Source organism: Globicephala melas, chromosome 3 (genome assembly GCF_963455315.2).
Source record: "Globicephala melas chromosome 3, mGloMel1.2, whole genome shotgun sequence".
In the NCBI taxonomy this organism is placed as follows: Eukaryota; Metazoa; Chordata; class Mammalia; order Artiodactyla; family Delphinidae; genus Globicephala; species Globicephala melas.
This window is the reverse complement of record NC_083316.1, coordinates 88,459,126-88,485,536: the sequence shown is the minus strand read 5'-3', so window position 1 is coordinate 88,485,536 and position 26,411 is coordinate 88,459,126. Positions and strand designations below refer to the sequence as shown.

Here is a 26,411-nt window from a genome sequence, read left to right as displayed (position 1 = left end):
GCTCCTAATATCCTGAGTTATACAACAGGATAGATGGTGTTGCCATTCACTGAAATTTTAAAAAATACTAAGAGTGAACTAGGTTGCGTTGGGTTGGATTATATTGAGGGGATTTTTTTTTTTTTTTTTTTTTTTTTTTTTTTTTTTTGCGGTATGCGGGCCTCTCACTGTTGTGGCCTCTCCTGTTGCGGAGCACAGGCTCCAGACACGCAGGCTCAGCGGCCATGGCTCATGGGCCTAACCGCTCCGCAGCATGTGGGATCTTCCTGGACCAGGGCACGAACCCGTGTCCCCTGCATCGGCAGGCGGACTCTCAACCACTGGGCCACCAGGAAAGCCCTTGAGGGGATTTTTAATTCAGCCTTAGATATGAGAAATTTAGTGTACTTCTGAGGCACCCAAGGAGGCATGTCAAGTAGGCAACTGATTACACGGCCATAGAGTTCAGAGGGGAACTCTGAGCGAGAGTAATATACATGAGTCATCTTCAGGGGATCACCTAGAGATAGAGTACAGAGAGGAGAATGACATAGCCTAGGGCCATGCCTTGGGTAACTCCAAAATATTCTGGCTGAGTGGGGAGGATGAATTTACAATGGAGTGGCCAGAAAGAGAGAAGCAAGATCTGTCACCTTGGTCCCAAAGGCCAAGGGAAATGAAGTCAACAAAGATACTGTGAGGAGGTCAAGTAAGATCATTGCTAAACTTAGCAATATAAAGGTCATTGATGATCTCATAGATATCTACCTATTTCAACAGTGACAGGGCAGAAGCCAGATATCTGTGGGTTAATTACTAAGTGAGACTTGAGGAAATGAGTGCTCATTAGCACTCTTACAACAAGTTTGACTAAGAAAACAGAAAGCAAAGACAGTAATTGAGGGAAAAGATGAAGATTAATGACAGGTTATCTAGGGTGGTAAGAAAGGTAGAGATTATTTTCAGGAGTCAAAACCTAAGAATATTTAAAAAGTGAGCACAGGACACAGTTGAGAAGAAAAGGTGAACATAATATATAAAACAATGTAAAATTTCTGGGAAAGTAAGAGATGATGAGATATAAAAATAGGCACAAGAAATAGACAGGAAAAGGAACAGATCCTCTATGGAAGTAAGGAAAGAGAATGGGTACAAACGTGGTGCATTTAGATATCTAAAATATCTAGAAAATAAGGGACTTGCCACCTAATGATTCTAATTTTTTCTATAATGTAGGAGAGGTCCATCTGCTGACTATGATGGGGTATATAAAAGGATCAGAAATTTGAGAGAAGTAGAAAATATTTGAAAGGTTGTGTAGAAAGTAAGAGCAAGTATAGACCAGACAAATGCTACACATCACAATCCTTGAAAGTCTTGACAAATCACACCAATTGGGAAAGTATGATAGCAAGAAATTTATATATTCTAGTCTAGGATTAGAGAAACCATACCAGTAACCCCTGTTAGAGATGCAAACAATGACCAAAGTCAGATTAGAAATTTTAAATTTTAGATCGAAATTTAAACCTTAATATAGTAGAAAACATAATTATTGAAATCAGTAAAAACAAGAGTATAGCAAAACAAGTTATGTCAGAGGATCCATGAAAATATTTACAGATCCAGAAATCAGCAAGAAAAACAACAGTAAGACAAAAACAGCACAGCAAATATCAGAAGGATTTTTATAGGTGAAACAGACTGCTCTTTTTTAGTAAGTTTATTTGCTTCCTTCTAACACAGTAGAAACCAGTTTCTAGATAATACTGGTCTGTCACTTTCTTAACAAGGAATTCACAGTGAATCTGGTAGACTTTGACGAGGGGGAGTAAAGACAGGTTTTAACAGGGTTTTTCAGAAAATAATTCAAACCATTAAAACATTGAGACATATGATCAATACACTATATTGATAAAAACACAAAATCACTCTTCTAGAGTCCAAGAAAGTAATTCAACCATACACAGTTTTATACTTAATATGAAATTTCAGCTTCTAGAAATTACACATCCATAATTCCATGTAACTGAAGTACTTCTGTAAAATTACATCAATTAAACTTTCTTCCTTCAAATTATTTTTGTTTTACTCACTCAGACTTCTTTTCATAGGTCTTAGAAGATTCCTCAATCCTCTTCTCTAACTCCAGGACAGCTTCCTCCTTATTTAAAAGCATCTGCTGTGTCTGTATAAGTTCCTCTGCTAAAGTTTTCAACCTAGAATGAACAGTTTCCTCATTATCAATCAATACATTAATTACACTCACTTTATACATACAAAAAAAAAGGGATTCATATATCTAAGGTTGCAATGTCCAAAACAGTAGTCGCATGTAATTTTACACTACCAAATGTAAAATAGCTAGTGGGAAGCAGCTGCATAGCACAGGGAGATCAGCTAGGTGCTTTGTGACCACCTAGAGGGGTGGGATAGGGAGGATGGGAGGGAGACGCAAGAGGGAGGAGATATGGGGATATATGTGCATGTATAGCTGATTCACTTTATTATAAAGCAGAAACTAACACACCATTGTAAAGCAATTATACTCCAATAAAGATGTTAAAAAAAAAGTTAATGCATATAAAAATATAAATTTAATTAATTAAGAGTAAAATTTCAGTTCCTCAGTTCCATCAGCCACATTTCAAGCACTCAACAGACACATGTGGCTAATGGCTACCCCTTTGGACAGAGAAAAGAACATTTCAATAATCACAGTGAGTACTCTTGGACAGTCTGTTTTAGGGAGTCTTATTCATCAAACAGCAAAAGAGAAAGAGAAACTGAAAATGGAGAAAGAGAAAAGGACTAAAGTAAAAATACCTGTCATCTCCCAGGAAGAGTGTATAGTGAAAAAAACACGATTTTTGTTTTCAGAATAACATGTATTTATAATCTGGCTTTGCCACTTTTTATCTGAGATCCTGGGCAACTTGCTTAAGCTCATTGGATCTATTTTCTCATTAGTATTTTGGGTACTGTAATACCTGCTTCAGAGCATTGTTTTGAAGATGAAATACACTAATGTATAAACAATGAATGGTACTTAGGAGGCATCTGAGTAAATAACATCTAGTATTATTTGCATATATTATCCCATTTAATTCTCACAACAACGTATGAGATAGATACTGTTATCCTTATTTTAAAGAAAAGAAAGTAAGGCTCAGTCACATGGTAATTTAATATAAACTATTTCTGTTGTCACATATTACAATAGAGGTATTTTTTATTAATATATAGATTTGAGTACAATTAAATACGTAAAATTAATATGTACCCATAGACCAGACAATTTTTGGTCACATAAAATGCATTTGGTCCTGAATAGAAATATTTCTACCACGAAAACACACACAGCTGGAATCTAAAAAATAATACAAATTAACTTATTTACAAAACAGAAACAGACTCACAGACATGGAAAACAAATTTATGGTTATCAAAGGTGAAAGGGAGGGAAGGAATAAATTAGAAGTATGGGATTAACAGATATACACTACTATATATAAAATAGATAAGCAACAAGGATTTACTGTATGGCACAGGAAACTATATTCAATATCCTTTAATAACCTATAATGGAAAAGAATCTGAAAAAGACTATATATATATATATATATATATAACTGAATCACTTTCCTGAACACCTGAAATTAACACAGTATTTTAAATCAACTATAGTTCAACTACAAAAAGGAAAAATAAAATTTCTATAATCATAAAATATACATACACAGCTATCATATCACATTAAAATTTTTATCTTCAGCTTTTTAAAGCGAGACATGAAACCCAAAATATACAAAATATTAAATAACCCAAGTATATGAATATTTGAATTTATTTAAAGTTAAAGAGATGATAAATAAAGTCAAAAGTAAAAGTCAAACTTCGAAGAAATATTTGCATTGGGAATTACAAGCAAAAGCTCATGTAGAAAAACTCTTAGAAAAAAGTCAACCTACTATGAAAATGGACAAAAAACACAACAGGAAGTTCATCAAGAAAAATTCAAATGATCAGTAAGCACACGGAAATATTTACAACCTGAATCACAAAAAAAAAACCCTGCAAATTAAATGAATAGTAAGTTATTTTTCACCTACTAAAATTGACAAGCATGAAAAAGTGATAATATTCAGTATTCTCAATATTGTAGAAAGAAAGAAAAAGGAAGGAAGGAAGATATAGGAAGGATGGAAGGGGTATAGGATTGGAATAGGGGGTGATTTAAGGACAAAAAAGCCTCTCATATTTTACTCTATATTTATCTATATTATTTAAATCTCATAACAAAAGTGAATATGATTTTTAAACTATTAAATAATATGTAATAGAGATAGAAGAGGTAGAAAAACTATGAGACATAATCAGAACAACTCAAAATATAGGGAAGGAGGGAGAGAGGGAGGGAGGAAGGAAGGAAGACACATACCCTATTGATGTGACAAAACTAGCACAAATTTTTTAGTGGTCAACTTGGAATTGTCTCTCAAACTTCAAATTAGAATATTCTTTGACCATCTAAAAATCTGTCTTACCAGAGTACTTTACAAAGTACACACAATCAGTCCATATGAAGATGTTTGTTATAACACTGTTTATAAAACAAAAAACTAAAAAATATTTAAATGTTCATCAACAGGGGAATAGCTGAATAAATTTTAATCCATTTAAGATACAGAGCATACAGTCACTAAAAAGAATGAGGTGCACACATAAAACATTCTTCCAAGGCAAAGTCTTAAATTAAAAGGCATGATGCTGAAAAATACATATAGCATGGTTCCATTTATATTGAAATAAATGTATGTGTATATGTGCTACTGACTGAATTGTATTCCCTCAAAATTCATATGTTGAAATCCTAACCCTCAAAGCGATGGTATTTGGAGAGAGGGACTTTGGGAGGTAATTAGGGTTAGATGAGTTTGTGAGGGTGGAGCCTTCATGATGGGATTAGTGTCCTTAGACGAGACACCAGAGGGTTCGCTCATGCTGTCTCTCTCTCCAATCCCAGACAAAGAAGAGGTCATGTGAGTACACAAGAAGGCAGCAGTCTACACCCAGGAAAATAATTTCACCAGGAGCCAAACTGGCCAGCACCTTGATCTGGAACTTCTAACATCCAGAACAATGAGAAGTAAATGCTGTTGATTAATCCACCCATTCATGGTATTTTATCATGGCAGCCATAGCAGATTAATACACTATGTATGTATTTATGTGTGGAGAAAAAACAGGTTACTACAAACCAAACTTTCATCATCACTCTGAGGGGTTTGGGATTGGAATAAAGCGTGATTTAAGGACAAAAAAGCCTCTTGTATTTTACTCTATATTTATCTATATTAGTTAAATCTCTTATAACAAAAATTAATTTGATTTTTAAACTATTAAATAATAGGTAATAGAGATAGAAGAGACAGAAAAACCATGAGACATAATCAGAAGAACTCAAAAAACAGTAATCCAGATTACTTCATCTATGTTAAGAGTTAAGCAACATAATAAATCTCAACAGGTTTCTGAGGGCAGTAATATATTATAGCAAAACATAATCAATGATGCTTATAATAATGATCCAGAATCATAAGGGAAAGGTTAAATTAGATAGGTATTTTTTTAAGAATATATATATATTTACAAGAGACATACATCAAATCTGGTAAAATTATTTTGTTGAATTTGATGACAATATAAGCTTTGATTATCAGGAAAATTCAGTTTTGTAGAATAGTTCATATCCTGACTACTAGACACAGAAAGCATTACTGTATTAAAATTAGAGGTCATTCTCAAGAAACCTACATTTCAACTTCTGGCTTCAAGCTACTTATTAACAACTATAAATACATAAGTAAATAACACACATAATGCTTTGCTCTTTATAAAACTCTGCCATATATATAATCTCATTTAATCAGCATGAAAGTCTGGAACACAGGACCCTACCTCTGTACCCATCCCAACCCCAGTCTAGAGGTAATAAAGACAAGCTTCTCACCACTGCCTTGGCCATGTTGCATCAAAGCTGAATTTGGTAGAAAGCTCTTTCCCTCTCTTTATCACTTTCCTCTCCTCTGTTCTTTTACTTCTCTCTCCTATACCTTTCTCTATTCTCTTCTTTTCTTCCTGCTCAATTTTCCATTCACCTCTCTTCTCAATTCTTCCTTCATTCAACTAAACAGGTGTTTACTAAGAGCATACCTTGTGTCAGGCATGCTCCTAGACACTAGGGATACAACAATAAACAAGTTTGGCTTCAGGAAACTTACATTCTAGTAGAAGAGACATCGACCTTTTTTCTTCCAACCCTCTCTTCTTCTTCTTTCCTCTCTTTGACTATTACTGTTTCTTTCCCTAGTTTCTTCTCAATTCTTCTCACTGTACCATATTCTCTGCTCCATCCTGAAATAAATACATAGTCCCACCAAACTGTAAGATGCAGGCACCATGGCTTACTCTTCACAGCACATCCCTTACACTTAGCACAGTGTCTTGCACACTCTGCAAGTATGTGCTCAACTCAGTTCTCTATGTCTTGTTTTTCTCATGAGTTCACACATTAAGCTTTTTTCTGCAATTCCCTAATAACTCCCAAGGCTCTCCTGATTCCAATCATTCTCAATTATCTAGAGTGTGAAACCAAAGAGCTACCTCAATGTGAAAACAGCACAATTTATGATTTTCACCCACCATATGGGCTAAACTGATATATGAACCCCTACTGCAGTGGTGCAGTGAGGGAAGCTTTAGTTCTCTGTATATAGATGTCATTAGTACAGGGCTGACTCCTTTCATGCAAACATTTTATCGTCAAGCTAATCACTTTACCTTTCTACATCAGATTAAGAGAATTATTTGTGTTTATAATTGTACACCTCTACTGCATTTTGTAAAGCACCTTACTCTGGTATAACAGACAACAGGTCTAGAAGCAGACACCTTCATGTTCAATATTTACTTGGCTTTTCTAAACTTCCATTTTCTTCCCTAATAAAACAGAAATTAATATTTAATTTAAAGAGTTCCTGTAACTATGATGAATAGTTTTAAAGTTCCTAACATGGATTTGGAAGCATAGTATATTCCCTATAAATGTAACTGTATATTATTAACCAATTTTACTAGTTTCGTAAAAAATATTTTTCTGAAAAGTAACTTTAAATATTGTCTTCTAGGGAATTCCCTGGCGGTCCAGTGGTTAGGACCCCGTGCTTTCACTGCAGAGGGCCCAGGTTCGATCCCTGGTCGGGGAACTACAATCCCACAGGTCACGTGGCACAGCCAAAAAAAAAGAAAAAAAAATTGTCTTCTATTTTTTTAAAGAATATTTTGTTAACATTGGATGCAAAAGTTAACATTGCTCCCAAGGCAGAGGTAGGATTGAGTGTATTTTAAATAAAACTCAAGAACAGGTTATATTATTTATACATTATTCCTAATTAAGGACAAGTAAAGTAGAGAAATTGCAAGAATGCTACATTGAAAGTAGAGGAGCCATTCATAATTAAAAGTTGTTTTTCCCTTTATAACAGTGTCATTTCCAAGAACTCTAACTTTTTGGAAATGTGAAGAATTTCGGTTCCATGAGAAATTAACATAAGCTTGCATGTCTTTGTTATTCTTGATGCAAACAAAACAGTATGTCTCTATACACACACATATACACACACATACACATACATGTTGATTTGATGTGACATGACAGTAATAATATCACCACAAATCTAAAAGGAAGCAAAAAATGGGGAGTTTTACTATTGATTTCTTCATATTTATCACTTGGAAAAATTCAAGGGAAGACAGTTGATTGTGGTGAGCATCATAGTTACTCTAGTTAATTGTAGTGTTGCCCTCTTTTTACTTTGAAATGGGGTAAGAAGGGAGGAATGAGGTGAAAGCCAGAGTCCTGATCCATTGTTTAAACCACCTTAGACTGCCTAACTCCCTCTATCAGAGACCACTGGCACGTGGCAATTCTAGCCAAGTATATTAAAATCCAAATCTGCTAATACTTTCTACTTCCTTTAGCAATCATTCAGCCTTCTGAAAAATATCATATAAGCTTTCAATGAAGAATTAAATATGAAGTTTTGTTTATGCTAAACTTGTGACGTACACATGTCAGCTCATTTGTGAGAAGAATGAGGTGGTACTCGTGATTTCTTTTCAAATTTCTGATTTGTGCTAAAACAATTTTAACCCAGAAAGAGAAAGAAACCTACCACCAGCTTATTAGATTCTCTAAAGAGCTGGAAAGGTCCTAGAAGTTAAAACAAAGGCCTAGAAGAGCTAGTAATACTTCTGTTCTCTGGCAGGTCTGTTATGTTAGCTAGAATTTACTACCTGTTACGTTGAGCAATGAAGGCTGGAGGAAGAAAGAAAGGAGACAAGAAAAAGGGAAGGAGAAGAAGATCACAGAAAAAGGAATAATAATATTAGTTTCCTCTACTTTATCTCGCTCTTGATCATGTCAAAAAAAATAGTACCTCTTCTTCAGGCTTTAATCTTTTACAGCCTTAGCACAAACAAAGCATAACAGAGCTTTATGCAAAGTCTTCTTAAATAAAAAATTGAGTAAAGATAAGCCTTTGAAGTCAAAATTTCTTAATATTTCTAAATCTCTACAGACCCACGGTTGCAAATTCAAAGTACAAAAGACAAAGAAGATTTAGAAGAATGGAATTATATGGGGAAAATATTATCCCTTTTCTCCACCTGGAGTGGAATGAATTAAGAGGAAAACATTCCAGTATATACAGGTTATATATAGATGACTTAATAAAGATAAAAATAGTTTGCAAATTTCAAAGAACTATTCACTACGATGTCATTGTTGTATATGTTCTGTACACAAATATAACAGTAACAGTTCAAAAGGCTTATTTAAAATTTTTAATTAGATATCATGGTATACTTAAAGAATCATGACGCAAATATCTAAATGTCATAAAATGACACTATCTCATTAAAAAAAACTCACAAAACTGACATAATACTTAACATGTACTGACTGACAAGCACAGTTTTAAGCACTTTAGAAATAGCACTTAAATTCACATCAGTCTTATAACAAAACTGTTAGTATTATTTTCATTATCATATGAGGAACTGAAGTACAGAGAGGTTAAGGATCTTGTCCAAGTTCACAGAGCTGGTATGTGGAAGACCTGGTATTAGAGCCCAGGCAGCTTAAACTCTAAGTCCATGATCTTAACAACTAATATTCTCCATCTTAGTAATTCCACCTCACAAAATTTATCCAATATATATGCTTCAACAAGTGTACAAAGCTGTAAATACAAGGATGTTTACTGTGCCACGACTTATACTCGCAATAACCAAAGGTGAATTTACTATGATGCTAATGACACATAACCTTCAGAAACCACACCTGCATGATACATTCCAAGGCCCCATACTTAATTTTATATTTGCAAATTTGTATATCTTTTCTGTTAGATGTTCCTCCCCTCCAAATTTTGTAAGCTTCAGGCTCGACAGAATCTGCATCTGCCGCTGGCAATAAAAAAATCTACAGTAGAAATAACATAAATGTCCACCAATAAATAACTAAATTAAATGAATTGTGTTACATACACGAAAGCAGGAAAGCACTGTACACTACTAAGAAGATTTCATATATGTTAAGAAAAGTAGATGATGCAAGAGTATGTATAGAATGACTCCACTTAAGAATACAATTTATATACATTCATATGCTTATATTTTGCAGTTTTATCACCCACATGTATTAGTTAGAAAATTTTTAAAAATTTGGTTGTATTTAAAAGATACAAAAGCTTAAAGCAATTATTGTGGATAATAACAAGCTTCTAATACTTATAACAATACTTTGTATATCTTCAAACCATTGGCTATTATTATTTAAATCATACAGCACTCTTAAAGAGACCCAACTTCCTAAAACATTATGAATTGCAAATTCCTAATACTGTCACATTAATTGTGACATTTGGGTTAATAAAAACCCAAGTGGAATAAGGGTTACAGTTGCCTGAAGTAATTTTTCTGACAACTCTTCTCTATTACTTCTATTACTTACTTCTATTACTTATTTACTTCTTCTCTATTACATAAATTGAAGAAATAAACCATTTCTTGGAAACTCTTTCTTAAAATACAATTGCAGCAGCATAGCAATTTATGGATGACCTTCTCTCCCATGTCACAAATCTATTAGCTTTTCTCAAGATTAAACAGATTAAACCGAAGAGGATGGCTCCTAACCAACCAAGCAAAAGTTGTGAATTTCTCCTAATATACAACCTAATCCACCTCAATACAAAAAATCCACCTGCCTTCCATGATTTATTTGGTTAAGATCAAATTGTCCTTCTAACATATCATCTGCCTTCTAACATTTTACATATTTCCAAATCTTCCCAACTCACTCACTCAAAAAGTATTTCCCTAACACAATCCAATATAACTGCAGTATATGTTTAAACAAAGACCAAAATCGAGTTAAGATTATAAATGAAAACAGCCAAAAACAGACATAACAAAACCCGAGGTCCTGCTTAACATGTGAGAGTACTGCATTATTTGTCATTCCATTAATTGATAAGGTTGATTCAGACATTCCAATGGGTTAAATTGGTGTCATTCCTTACAACAAAAGTCAGCAAACATTTTCTATAAAAGTCTGGAGAGTAAATATTTTAGGCTTTGCCCCCATGAGGCAAAATCAAGGATATTATATAAGTATTAATATAGCAAAAGAGAAAAAAATATTCACAAATATTTTATCGACAAATTCAAAATATAATAATAACTGGGTACAATTTATTGTAACACCAGTCTACTAATAAGGACAGAAATCTTTCGAGGGTGCTATTATTTCCTTTCACTGGGACTCAAAGTTAGTGCTTATCAACAAAATCCACTATAATATTCACTTGTAAATGAAGATATGTAATGAGATTTTATGTATTTCACTTTGAAAAGATAGGTACTGCCAAATACTAGTATCAATCCATGAGCATATTTTAATTGAGCATATTTATTGCTTAGCAAGCATTTATAAAATTATATTGCATGCTTTTTAGCATGTCAGTACGTTGCAGATTCATCACTTCTAATAGAAAGTTATGTGGGAATTCCTCAACTGCACAGTTAGATGGATTTTGAAATGTCAAAATATTTGTACCGAAGTCCAAAATTCACACCTGGAAATGTAGTTTGAGCTCAAAAAACACATCAGCTACAAATTTGGTGGGAATGGTGATCTGGCTTCATGTTTTAATGTTTGACAGTACAGGAAGTATATAAAACTGCCTGACATTACCTGGGATTCAAACAACATTAGTTGTCATCCTGACATTAATGGAGTATAAGTTCTATATGTAAGCACAGAATGATATTGTAATTTTAGGATTAATTCATTACATAGCTAATTTCCAAAGCTTTTAGAATTTAGTGTTCAATAACAATGGTTGAGGGAAATTCTTTTCTTTTTTTTTTTACATCTTTATTGGAGTATAATTGCTTTACAATGATGTGTTAGTTTCTGCTTCATAACAAAGTGAATCAGTTATACATATACATTTGTTCCCATTTCTCTTCCCTCTGGCATCTCCCTCCCTCCCACCCTCCCCATCCCACCCCTCCAGGCGGTCACAAAGCACCAAGCTGATCTCCCTGTGCTATGCGGCTGCTTCACACTAGCTATCTACTTTACGTTTGGTAGTGCATATATGTCCATGCCACTCTCTCACTTTGTCACAGCTTACCCTTACCCCTCCGCATATCCTCAAGTCCATTCTCTAGTAGGTCTGTGTCTTTATTCCTGTCCTACACCTAGGTTCTTCATGACATTTTTTTTTCTTCAGTTCCATATATATGTGTTAGCATACGGTATTTGTCTTTCTCTTTCTGACTTACTTCACTCTGCATGACAGACTCTAGGTCTATCCACCTCATTACAAATAGCTCAATTTCGTTTCTTTTTATGTCTGAGTAATATTCCATTGTACATATGTGTCACATCTTCTTTATCCATTCATCTGATGATGGGCACATAGGTTGTTTCCATCTCCAGGCTACTGTAAATAGAGCTGCAATGAACATTTTGCTACATGACTCTTTTTGAATTATGCTTTTCTCAGGGTATATGCCCAGTAGTGGGATTGCTGGGTCATATGGTAGTTCTATTTGTAGTTTTTTAAGGAACCTCCATACTGTTCTCCATAGTGGCTGTACTGATTCACATTCCCACCAGCAGTGCAAGAGTGTTCCCTTTTCTCCACACCCTCTCCAGCATTTATGGTTTCTAGATTTTTTGATGATGGCCATTCTGACTGCTGTGAGATGATATCTCATTGTAGTTTTGATTTGCATTTCTCTAATGATTAATGATGTTGAGCATTCTTTCATGTGTCTGTTGGCAGTCTGTATATCTTCTTTGGAGAAATGTCTATTTAGGGCTTCTGCCCATTTTTGGATTGGGTTGTTTGCTTTTTTCTAATTGAGCTGCATGAGCTGCTTGTAAATTTTGGAAATTAATCCTTTGTCAGTTGCTCCATTTGCAAATATTTTCTCCCATACTGAGGGTTGTCTTTTGGTCTTGTTTATGGTTTCCTTTGCTGTGCAAAAGCTTTGAAGTTTCATTAGGTACCATTTGTTTATTTTTGTTTTTATTTCCACTTCTCTAGGAAGTGGGTCAAAAAAGATCTTGCTATGGTTTATGTCGTAGAGTGTTCTGCCTATGTTTTCCTCTAAGAGTTTGATAGTGTCTGGCCTTACATTTAGGTCTTTAATCCATTTGAGCTTATTTTTTGTATGGTGTTAGGAAGTGATCTAATTTCATACTTTTACATGTACCTGTCCAGGTTTCCCAGCATCATTTATTGAAGAGGTCGTTCTTTCTCCACTGTACATTCCTGCCTCCTTCATCAAAGATAAGGTGACCATATGTGCATGGGTTTATCTCTGGGCTTTCTATCCTGTTCCATTGATCTATCTTTCTATTTTTGTGCCAGTACCATACTGTCTTGATTACTGTAGCTTTGTAGTATAGTCTGAAGTCAGGGAGCCTGATTCCTCCAGCTCCGTTTTTCGTTCTCAAGATTGCTTTGGCTATTCGGGGTCTTTTGTGTTTCCATACAAATTGTGAAATTTCTTGTTCTAGTTCTGTGAAAAACACCAGTGGTAGTTTGATAGGGTTTGCCTTGAATCTGTAGATTGCTTTGAGTAGTAGAGTCATTTTCACAATGTTGATTCTTCCAATCCAAGAACATGGTATATCTCTCCATCTGTTTGTATCATTTTTAATTTCTTTCATCAGTGTCTTATAATTTTCTGCATACAGGTCTTTTGTCTCCTTAGGTAGGTTTATTCCTAGATATTTTATTCTTTTTGTTGCTATGGTAAATGGGAGTGTTTTCTTGATTTCACTTTCAAATTTTTATTCATTAGTTTATAGGAATGCCAGAGATTTTTGTGCATTAATTTTGTATCCTGATACTTTACCAAATTCATTGATTAGCTCTAGTAGTTTTCTGGTAGCATCTTTAGGATACTCTATGTATAGTATCATGTCATCTGCAAACAGTGATAGCTTTACTTCTTCTTTTCCGAATTGGATTCTTTTTATTTCCTTTTCTTCTCTGCTTGCTGTGGCTAAAACTTCCAAAACTATGTTGAATAAGAGTGGTTAGAGTGGGCAACCTTGTCTTGTTCCTGATCTTAGTGGAGATGCTTTCAGTTTTTTACCATTGAGAACGATGTTGGCTGTGGGTTTGTCATACATGGCCTTTATTATATTGAGGAAAGTTCCCTCTATGTGCACTTTCTGCAGGGTTTTTATCATAAATGGGTGTTGAATTTTGTCGAAAGTTTCCTCTGCATCTATTGAGATGATCATATGGTTTTTCTCCTTCAGTTTGTTAATATGGTGTATCACGTTGATTGATTTGCGTATATTAAAGAATCCTTACATTCCTGGAGTAAACCCTACTTGATCATGGTGTATGATCCTTTTAATGTGCTGTTGGATTCTGTTTGCTAGTATTTTGTTGAGGATTTTTGCATCTATGTTCATCAGTGATATTGGCCTGTAGTTTTCTTTCTTTGTTACATTCTTGTCTGGTTTTGGTCTCAAGGTGATGGTGGCCTCGTAGAATGAGTTTGGGAGTATTCCTCCCTCTGCTATATTTTGGAAGAGTTTGAGGATAGGTGTTAGCTGTTCTCTAAATGTTTGATAGAATTTGCCTGTGAAGCCATCTGGTCCTGGGCTTTTGTTTGTTGGAAGACTTTTTTTTTTTTTTTTTTGCGGTACACGGGCCTCTCACTGCTGTGGCCTCTCCCGTTGCGGAGCACAGGCTCCGAATGCGCAGGCTCAGCGGCCATGGCTCATGGGCCCAGCCGCTCCACGGCACGTGGGATCCTCCCGGACCGGGGCACGAACCCACGCCTCCTGCATCGGCAGGCGGACTCTCAACCACCGCGCCACCAGGGAAGCCCTGTTGGAAGACTTTTAATCACAGTTTCAATTTCAGTGCTTGTGATTGGTCTGTTCATATTTTCTATTTCTTCCTGATTTAGTCTTGGCAGGTTGCGCATTTCTAAGAATTTGTCCATTTTTTCCAGGTTGTCCATTTTATTGGCATAGAGTTGCTTGTAGTAATCTCTCATTATCTTTTGTATTTCTGCAGTGTCAGTTGTTACTTCTCCTTTTTCATTTCTAACTCTATTGATTTGAGTCTTCTCCCTTTTTTTCTTGATGAGTCTGGCTAATGGTTTATCAATTTTGTTTATCTTCTCAAAGAACCAGCTTTTAGTTTTATTGATCTTTGCTATCGTTTCCTTCATTTCTTTCTCATTTATTTCTCATCTGATCTTTATGATTCCTTTCCTTCTGCTAACTTTGGGGTTTTTTTGTTCTTCTTTCTCTAATTGCTTTAGGTGCAAGGTTAGGTTGTTTATTCGAGAAGTTTCCTATTTCTTAAGGTAGGATTGTATTGCTATAAACTTCCCTCTTAGAACTGCTTTTGCTGCATCCCATAAGTTTTGCGTCATCGTGTCTCCATTGTCATTTTTTTCTAGGTACTTTTTATTTCCTCTTTGATTTCTTCCGTGATCACTTCGTTATTAAGTAGTGTAATGTTTAGCCTCCACGTGTTTGTATTTTTTACAGATCTTTTCCTGTAATTGATATCTAGTCTCATAGCACTGTGGTTGGAAAAGATACTTGATACAATTTCAATTTTATTAAATTTACCAAGGCTTGATTTGTGACCCAAGATATGATCTATCCTGGAGAATATTCCATGAGCACTTGAGAAAAATGTGTATTCTGTTGTTTTTGGATGGATTGTCCTATAAATATCAATTAAGTCCATCTTGTTTAATGTATCATTTAAAGCTTGTGTTTCCTTATTTATTTTTATTTTGGATGATCTGTCCATTGGTGAAAGTCTCTCCTTTGGTGAAAGGGATATTCTGATTTTTAAAAAAATTTTCATCATGACTCTGAGCTCAAAAGAAATCACAATAAAACTTTACCAGTTCTAAATCATCAAAGTCCTATATGATAAGGCAATTCAGGATATTCAGTTTCAATTTCTGACAAAAATCCATGAAATTGATGATAGTCAAGTCCAGGAGAGCAAATGAAGTTCACTGTTGACATTATTGGTTCAATAACCATATGATTAGATTACAACATTTTTCACAAAGTGCCTACTATTGAATAATACAATGAATAACCACAGGATTTAAACACCTAACATTTTCACAAGCTTTGTAAATTTGTTCAACTAAACCTTCTTCTGATACACACGTATTTTTAACAACATCAGTTGTAAAATTACATCTTAACAGATGTAACAAACTCCACTTCAGTTTGTACTGAATTAGTGTTTTCTCAACTTCAATGAAAATATTGTTTGTAGTTGATCCACACAGGCTATTTATTCATCAAAAGTAATTCTTTAGTTGAAATCATTTGTCGTGTTTTTTTAATTTACTAACGATTTAGCCCCAGTGTTTTCAACCCTTCAAGCAAATGTTCTTGCTAAAAGAGTAATGGTCATAAACTTATTTTCTCTCGACATATTTCTTCAGTTACTGCAGTAAAACACTATTTAATTAATTTACCACTGATAAATGGCTTTTTTTGCTTGGCAAACAAATAAGCCACCCATAAACTTATTTTGGCTTCATCCACATTTTCATATTTTATTTTTCTGAAGAAAGTCTGCTGTGATGAGGTATTCCAGTTTAACTTTTTTAATTTTTCTGACTAGTGCTCTCCTGTGAGTCAGTAATATTGAGATGAGTGTTTAGTCTGATAATGTCAACATTTATTATTTTAGCACAGCCATAGTGCCAGTGCATGATAAACACAATGCTTTGCCATCTAATTCAATAACAAAATAATCCACACTCCACTGTGTCTTAAAGTGTGACATCCAAAATCCATTTTCTCTTCTTTTCTTGTTTTGACATGACATGCATGCACTGATAATAAAAAGTAAGTAAACGCTGTAGTACAATGATATGTATGGCATTCAAAACACTGTTGAATTATAACCATGTCACTGTGATTTATAGTATGCCAAGCAGCAGTGTGAAGTGATGAGAATGCCATATATGGTCACAACTGCTCAACTCTGCCACTGTAGCAGGAAAGCACCCATAGACAACAGGTAAATGAATTAGCATGGCTGTGTTCCAATATAACTTTATTTATGTACTCTGATGTTTAAATTTCATATAAACATATAAACACTATATTTTATATCACAAAATATAGTTCTTCTTTTGATTTGTTTAACCATTTAAAAGTGTAATGAGCAGTCTTGGCTCATAGACTGCTCAAAACAAGTGGTTAGCTGGATTTGACCTACAGGCTATAGTTTGCTAACTCATATCTCAAAAAATCCAAGATAATCACTTTTCCACACAGAGAATTACCATTCTTCAATTAAGAGATCTTATTTATATTCCACTGTAAAAGTTAAACATGTTCTGACTTTAAATTTTTTAAAATGTACTGGGAAACATGAGGCCTGCGGTTGGGCTTTACTTTAGAATATGACTAGAGAGCTAAACACAGTCTTCTAGAATTCAAATATATTTCCTACTGATAGATAATAACAACTTATGATAAAGAGACCTCATTTGAAACTAGAAAATTGAGTCAACAAAAGAACTAAACAGGACCTTTACTCTATACCGTTTTACTAAAATTAATCAAAATTCCTCTTTTGGCAGACATGTTAATGTTCATATTTTGGAGCAACTTACTACCTTTAATTTGCCTCACTTAAACTATGGATTCATAACTCCATTTACCCTGCTTTTAGTTTGCAATAGATCACAAATTGATGCCTCGTCTATCCAAAATGCCAAAACCCACACAACAGACACTTAAATATATTCTTCTAATGTTCCAAATTTTATAGACCTGACTTTTTTTCAAGTTATTTGGATGAACTAAAATTACTGAGTCTCCAATTAGTCAATTAAGTAGTGATTAGATGAGGGGAAATATTTGCATATATAATCTTAATAAATGGATGATTAAAGTCAATAAAATATAGTACCTCTTCCAGCCTTTGGCAAACAAGGGTGATCCAAAAATGAGGCAGATGTCAAAGGGGTGCTGGAGGGGAAGGAGAGAGGCTGTAGATGACAGAGACAAAGGAAGCAACCTCAGATTCAAGCCTGAAGGTAATACAACCTGAACGCGTGTGTCGTGGCACTGCATGATCTCAGGTGCTAGAAATTATCAGAGGCTGAGAAATAGCCCTCTACCACATAGTGATCTACCATGCAAAAACATTTCCAGTAAATAGGAGATAAACAAACAACCTACAAATAGCTGAGTTGAATTCCTCTCTCTCTCTCTCCATATGTGTGTGTGTGCGGGGGGGGGGGGGTGTATTACCTTTATAATTATAGCTGATAGATAAATAATGAGCGTATGATAAAAATGCTTTGTGGCACATATTTAGATGGGTAAATACAGTAACTTTGTCATTTATTATTATATCATTAGATTTCCATCAAATCTGAAAAGGGGGCAGGCAGCAACACTGTATAATCTTGTTTTAGATATAAATACTAATTGTGTAATAATCTCAGAATCTCATGCATTTACTTGTGAAAGCTCTACATGATACAATAAAGAGCAACCAAGAGTATAAACTATTAAATTTATGAGTGTTTGCTAATGAAAACAATTTTTATGCTATATTTAGGAATCTATAAAAAAAGAAAAAATTCACAGGTATCTTTTTATGACTAGCAAAGTGAAAGAGATAACTTCAGGGAAAAGGCATCTCTTTAAACTTCAAATACCTTACAAGTCAAGACTAGTCCAGAAGTATGGTAGATCAGAAAAAAAACAGAGTTAAAAAGAAATTCTGATTAGACTACTGTAAAAATGCTAATTTTTCCCCAGTAATGGTATACAACTTGAGGAATATAAGTTAGAAAAGTTTAACAAAAAAGACATTGTTTAAATATGAAAGATATTCAACTAGAGCAGTAGTCCTTAGCCATTTTGGGTTAAGAAGCCCTCTGAAAATTTGCACACACCCTCCCCCCAGAAAGTAAAACACACATTTCTACAAAAAGTTTTAACGGGATACAGCAGATTTTTAAATCCTGTCTGCACATTAAAATCACCTGGAGAGTTTACAAAAAATTCCAATGCCTAGATCTAACTCTCAGAAAATCTGATTTCATTGGTTTGGGCCAGGTCCCAGGCATCAGCATTTTTTAAAGCTCCCTAAGTGATACTAATAAGAAGCCAGAGACAAGATTCACTATTCAGAAACTCCCTGAAATCTCTCCATAAAACCATCTTCATTCACTCATTCATTCAACAAAGATGTTAATAAATCACCCACAACATCTGACATCTAGCCAAGAATTCTGAAGAGTCCAAGAGAAATGTAATCCAATTTTTTCTTTGTTTCATAGTCACTACTAATCAGCAGTCTGACAGATTGCCAGCATGACTTCTATTTATGGAAAAATTCTCCAGAAGTCAAAAATTAATGATTCTCATTTCCAAACAAATGTAACCTTTCACAAAGGATAGGGTCACTGATCACTCAAACAAACATAAAGGAATGCAAAACAAAGAAAAATGTTTCTGAAGTTTTCCTTAATACCATTCTTTATTAATGCATTAGAGCTTTTAGATGGGCTAAGAAAAAATACAGAACAAAAGGAAGCACAGGCCATAAAATATTAGCATTTTCAAAAAGAGCTTTGAGAGAGTTCTATTCTAAAACTACATAAAGCAATGTGACTAAGGAAAAAATGCTTAGTGAAAGGATAAGGAACTAACATAATGGGAAGGAAAATAAATAGCTAATATTCTGGAGAGAGTCATGCTAACATAAGTTTTCAAATAAAACTGCAAACAGATGAGAAATAAAACCACATTTATTTAACATTATTATAAATATTGGCCCCAACATGCTTCCCTACATACCCCATCAATTCACCTCCATTCCTAAATATGTTCTATGTATATACAAACATAAATGTACTTTTTTATTAATAGATTCATTCCATAAATGTTATTCTATAACTTGTTTTTGCTTTTTATCATATACTCTGGTGATCTTTCCATACAAGCATATATTAAAACCTATCTTATTCTATTTAAAACCTGAATAATATGGGAAAATTGTGGGGTTAGTACAGACCTAACATAATTCATTTACCAATCCCTTATTGATGAATATTTACTGTGTTTCCAGTGTTTTGTCACTGTTTTGAGACCTGTATAATCCTTGGCCTCTATCCAAACTAAATGCGTGTGTGTGTGTGTGTGTGTGTGTGTGTGTGTGTGTACATACACAGATATTAATAAGTGAGAAAGTTTAACCTACAAATTGTTTGAAATGTTTTGTATATACCAAATTTAATAATTAATGAAGATGACATAGTATTATACCTTGTAACAGTTTTCTTTTCATATTTTGGAACTAACAAAAATCTTTCAGATCTCAAACACAGCCAAAGGCCCCTGAAAAACCTAAGCACTGTGCTCAGAGTCCTTAACGTACAAAACCACCCCAAGCAGTAATTTAAAAAACAAGAACAGGGCTTCCCTGGTGGCGCAGTGGTTGAGAGTCCGCCTGCCAATGCAGGGGACAAGGGTTCATTCCCCGGTCCAGGAAGATCCCACATGCCGCAGAGCAGCTGGGCCCATGAGCCATGGCCACTGAGCCTGCACGTCCGGAGCCTGTGCTCCGCAACGGGAGAGGCCACAACAGTGAGAGGCCCACATACCGCAAAGAAACAAAACAAAACAAAAAAAGAACAAAAACCAATACATAGAAACACAGAAGACCCCAAATAGCCAAAACAAATAGAACAGAGCTGGAGGAATCATGCTCCCTGATTTCAGATTATACTACAAAGCTACAGTAGTGAAAACAGTATGGTATTGGCACAAAAACAGACACATACATCAGTGGAACAGAATAGAGAGCCCAGAAAAAAACCCACATACTTACAGTTAATTAACCTACGACAAAGGAGGCAAGAATATACAATGGAGAAAAGACAGTCTCTTCAATAAGTGATGCTGGGAAAACAGAACAGCTACATATAAAAGAATGAAATTAGAACATTCTCTAATACCATGTACAAAAATAAACTCAAAATGAATTGAAGACCTAAATGTAAGATAGGAAACCATAAAACTCCTAGAGGAAAATACAGGCAGAACACTCTTTCACATAAATCATAGAAATTCTTTTTTGGATCTGTCTCCTAAGGCAAAGGAAATAAAGGCAAAAATAAACAAATGGGACCTAATTAAACTTAAAGATTTTTGCATCACAAAGGAAAGCATCGACAAAACAAAAAGACAACCTACTGAATGGGAGAAAATATTTGCAAATGATATGACCAATAAGGGGTTAATATCCAACAGTTATAAACAGCTCATACAACTCAACATCAAAAAAAAACACCAAACAACCTGATTAAAATATGGGCAGAAGACCTGAATAGACATTTTCCCAAAGATGACATGTAAACAGCCAACAGACACATGAAAAGAGGCTCAACGTAGTTAATCATCAGGGAAATGCAAATCAAAACCACAATAAGATATCACCTCACACCTGTCAGAATGGCTATCAAAAAAAGAACACAAATAACAAATGTTGGCAAGGATGTGGAAAAAGGGAACCCTCGTACACTGCTCGTAGGAATGTCAATTGGTACAACCACTATGGAAAACAGTATGGAGGTTTCTCAAAAAACTAACAATAGAGCTACCATATGACTCTGCAATTCCACTCCTGGGTATATATCTGGAAAAATAAAAATGCTAATTTGAAAAGATACATGTACCCCAATGTTCACAGCCACATTACTGACAACTGTCAAGGCATGGAAGCAACTGAAGTGTCCATCAAAGATGAATAGATAGAAAAAGATGCGGTATATATATATATATATATATATATACACACACACACACACATACAATGGAATACTACTCAGCCATAAAAAAGAATGAAATGTTGCCATTTGCAGCAACATGGATGGACTTGGAGGGTATTTGCTAAGTGAAATAAGTCAGACAGAGAAAGACAAATACTGTATGATATCACTCATATGCGGAATCCAAAAATATAACAAACTAGTGAATATAACAAAAAAAGAAATAGACTTACAGATATAGGGAACTAACTAGTGGTTACAAGTGGGGAGCCCGAAGTAGGGAGGGACAGTATAGGGGTAAGGAATTAAAACATACAAACTATTATATATAAAATAAGCTACAAGAATATATTGTACAACATAGGAAATATAGCCAATATTTGATAATAACTAAATGGAGTATAACCTTTAAAAATTGTGAATCACTATATTGTACACCTGTAACTTATATAATATTGTAAATCAACTATACTTCCATTAAAAAAAAAAACTAATACACAGAACTTACTATGTGCCAGGGACTCTTCTAAGTATTCCACATTTACTCATACATGTAATCTTCATAACAATACTATGAATTGGGTGACATTATTATTACCATTTTACATTTTGAGGAAAATGAGGCATAAAAGGATTAAATAATCTGTCCAGTTTCACAAAGGTAATAAGCCATACTGTTAGGATTCAGACCCAACCAACTCAATATGTTACGCTTGTACATGTATCTTTGAGTACTTGTATGCTAAAGTCCTAGGAGTGGAATTTCTAAGTTAAAAGGTTTGCAAGTTGAATTTTGATGTATATTGCCAAATTATTCTCCCAAAAGGTTATACTAATTTACATTTCTGCCAAGACTTTATAAGAAGGCTTATTTTCCCATATCCTACACAACGCTGGGTACTATCAAATTACGTAATCCTTGCCAAGCTGGTAGTTGAAATAGCTTCTTTTTTAAAAAATGTATATTTCTTTCATTGTCACAGGATTACTGGTCATTTGTGTTTATTTTTCTGGAAACTATGTGTTCATTTGTTTCATTCATTTCTATTGCACCGAATATTCCAACATAAACAACAAAATTATCAAATCAATACCTCAGGAAAGAAAAGATATAAGTTTACATTTAATACACTAACATTATGGTAAAAAGAAAGATTTTCCTCTTACATTAAAATATATATACACACATATATATACATACATATATGTTTTAATGGAATTAATTTAGAATATTTTAGCAGTGCCAATAGACACACTGAATAACTCATTCTTGGAATAAAATTCTTGAGGAAAGTCTAATCTTAAACTCATATCCTGAATTTAGACACTGTTCAACAAAATATAGCTAAAGTTTTGCCTCAGTAAGAGGTAAGCAATTAAATCTATCACATTGTCAAAGATTTATTACCTTTAATTTATTGCATTTTTGTTCATTGCTTCATCACCACAATTAAGAAATAATGATTTATGAATATAACTAGTTTTGCTCTAATTATACCCTAAAAAGCAATAAAACAAATTCTTCTTTGGTCACAAAATCTCTTATTTTACATAAGCTTATAACAGGTAGCTATTTTTAATTTTACCTCATAACACTCCAATATCTATATGCTCATTCCTTCTTGGTGTATTAAATTAAATTGATCAACTGTAGCATAAACTCCTTGAATGTATTAAACCTTACAACCTTAAACACACAGTAAATATATTTTGATGAGTAAATGAATGAATTATTTGGGGTCAATATGATGACTTAAAAAAACAAGAGTAATTTATGTCATGTTCCTTCACCAAGCAGCACAGGAATTAAGGAATGGAATTTGTCACTACCCAAGAATTGAGAAACTTTACCATCTATTTTATGACATGCATTCAACTCTATTGTTAAGAGCAGAGTTTCTCAACCTTGGCCCTACTGACATTTTTGGTAGATAATTCTTTGTTGTTGGAGGCTGTCCTGTGAACTGTAGGCTGCTTAGCAGCATCCATGGCCTCTACCTTCCCAACTGGTAAATAAAAATATCTCAGACATTGTCAAATGTCCCCTGGGAACAAAAATTGCCCAGGGTGAGAACCACTGGTTTAGAGATAGCTGACATTGTAAGAGTATACCTAAAGTCAAAGAGAGATTCCTGAGAAGGGTCTTAAAACTTGAGAAATAGCTTCAAGAATCGCATTATGGCTGCTCAAAAAGACCCTCTAATGCAGGGTACTCCCATGCCTCCATTCCTCTCATCAACGGTCACTCCCCGGTAACTATTAAGCCTTCATCTTGGACAAGGTAATTCAACAAGCATTTGTTAGTTTCTTCATTCCATCTGGACGACTTTAAATACATTAAACCCCTTACCAAGAGCTAGTCCCAGGATCCTACCACTTAATTATCTGTAACACTACAACGTCACTGAACAACAGAAGGGAGATTGCTTAATTACATAGATAGGAACTTTCGGCTGTGTCTTTTGAGGTAAAATTTCAGTAAGTCAGATGATATAACATGTCCAATACTGAAAAGAAAGTAAGTATGTAATCATTTCTGGCTGTAGTTCTCACACAGGTATAGGTACATACAACACTTATTAATAAATATAAGTTTCTTTGTGTTGCTCCTGAACAAAATCAGCAGAGAGGTTAAATATCTTTAAATATACTTTAAAAGTAGAATGCCTTAATTATGTTTTCTAAATTTTAAAATGTACTGTTAATAGCCTTAAATGTTTGAAAAGGACAAAAAACACATTAAGATTTCTTAAAAGTCTTTTAAAATTTTATGCAATAATAACAAAAAGTGAAAAAGGAATTGATATAATAGCCTATAACGGAAGATACTTCTGCTTATAAAGAGAAAAGAACTCAAAAGTCAAATTTTTATACTAAATGCTTCTGACATCTGTAAGTCTCTTCTTATCTCTAACACTCAATGTCCTCATTTCCAAAATGGTTCTGCTATTTAGAGAATGAAATGGGATAAAAAAATTTTCTATAAATTTTGGAAACAATAAAGCATTATTCCAATATAAGATATCAGCAATAACTGGGCAAATGAATGTAACATCACACAGAATTTTGATTTTCAGAATTACCGAAATTAGTGATGATAATGGGTAAAGTTAACATATTTCTCAAAACATTTCACTCTGACCAAAGATCAGTTCATGTTTAATTGACTTTTCATTACTTCCAAGAAAATAAAAATTAGAATTTTAAATCTGATAAAGTTTAACTGTAAGTAGTAACACTAATATTTAAGCTTCAGATTTTCTAAATACTTACATTACTTGCAAACTTTCTGCTGTTAAATTATTCCACATAATCTCATTTGCCTGTAGATTTTCATTGTCTTCTAGTAAGGAAGTATCAAACTCAATTTCTTGCTCCTTAGCAGCCGTCGTTCTAGTAAAGTATGCCAAATAATTTTTATCAATATGAATGTACTATCATAATATGTCTTAGTACATACCAAAGGCAGAATATTTGTTCTTATTTAAAATTATGTTAACAAAGTAGAGTAAAAACAAATAGAATAAATCAAACTAAACCTTAGGCCTCAAAGATCTAGTCAACTAATTTCAGCTTAGCTTCCTCATTTGTAGAATACAGGTATTAACCTGCTTTATTCCTTCCTCAATGGTAATGAGTATAAAATAAGATGATGCATGCATGAAAAAATAATTGATATATTATTACTATAAAGTTTAACACAAATAGAAACCCATGTTTATTATTATTATATAATTGTTAAAAAGAAAATACAATTTCATGGATTAATATGGGTTTAAGCAGTGATGTAGTAACAACTGAAAAACTTTTCAAGATCATTATATAAATTAGTTATCATCGAGAAAGGATTTTGAAAATAATTAAAAACAAATTAATAATGAAATAGACTATTTCCTAATAAGCTCTTCAATATTTCTTATTTTAATTCAGTTAAATATTATATGGTTAAAAAAAAAGTAATACTGTCATAAATACTGAAAGAATGAAAATATCATACATACCTGTGAACATCTATGAAATTATTGTATTCTGTGCCAGGGTCTATCTGTTCAACTGACATTTGAATCTCTTTATGGACATTCACTATTTCCTCTGTAACAAGACTGGTTATCTGGCTGTATTCATCAAATATACCTTTCCTGAAAAGAAAAGAAAATTTAACAACATTTTAAAGTTTTATCAGGGAAACATAGGCCCAAAAAGGATTTAAAACAATATGAAATATAATGTCAATTTTTACAGATGGTGATTTAACACACCACCTTATTTCATATACCTGGATAGTGAAGTGAAGGGATTATACACGTGTACAGATTAACAACTTACATTTGATATAATATAATAATTGTAAATGATCTAGAGTAAGGCATTACATCTTCCAATATCTATCTAACATATCCAAAGTGTAAGCCAGTGCTAACCACTTTCCGTTTCTAAACATCACCACTGAAATGCTGATTCCGTAACATGGAACTGTGGATGAACTCCTGTCTATTTAATGTTTCGTTCAGTGCCTGCCACTTCCTCACATGCCCTAGCTCCTGGTTCTTCTCTTGCTCCTGGGCCTCTGCTCTTTTTCATATTATATTTACAGAGTTTAATTGGTTTATACCTTCAATGACATCTCAATCTTCTCCTGACCTCCAGTTAGTAGCAAAAATAATCATAAAAGTTATTAGGCTTATCTAATAAATGCAAAAGGAAAAACTATTCTGTTACAAAGACCCAATCTCCAACTTAAGAATGCTATGCTGTAAAAATATACCATTGCTCATTAGTAGCCTTAAAAAGTGTGGACAAACAAGCTTATCCTGCATATACCCAAATAAATATAAGGCCTTGTTTGTTTTTCTTTTCCAAAATCATCACTCATAAAAAGTAATCCTACAAAATTTCTCTTATTATGAAGCATTCTCTCAATTACTTCAGTCTGAACAGCAAAATACTGTTTGGGTTAAAAAAAAATTAAA

At 33.9% G+C, this 26,411-nt stretch overlaps 1 protein-coding gene across 7 annotated transcripts in view; it reads right to left on the bottom strand.

Annotated features, from left to right (window-relative positions):
• FER (FER tyrosine kinase) overlaps positions 1-26,411 on the bottom strand; it is a 465,769-nt gene that overhangs the window by 315,338 nt on the left and 124,020 nt on the right. For all 7 annotated transcript variants that reach the window (XM_070045166.1, XM_070045168.1, XM_070045167.1 and 4 more), the window contains 3 exons: positions 25,443-25,580; positions 24,715-24,834; positions 2,076-2,198 (listed from right to left, as the gene is read on the bottom strand). In XM_070045166.1, the coding sequence (XP_069901267.1) occupies positions 2,076-2,198; positions 24,715-24,834; positions 25,443-25,580 (381 nt within the window). The remainder of the gene's footprint in view (positions 1-2,075; positions 2,199-24,714; positions 24,835-25,442; positions 25,581-26,411) is intronic.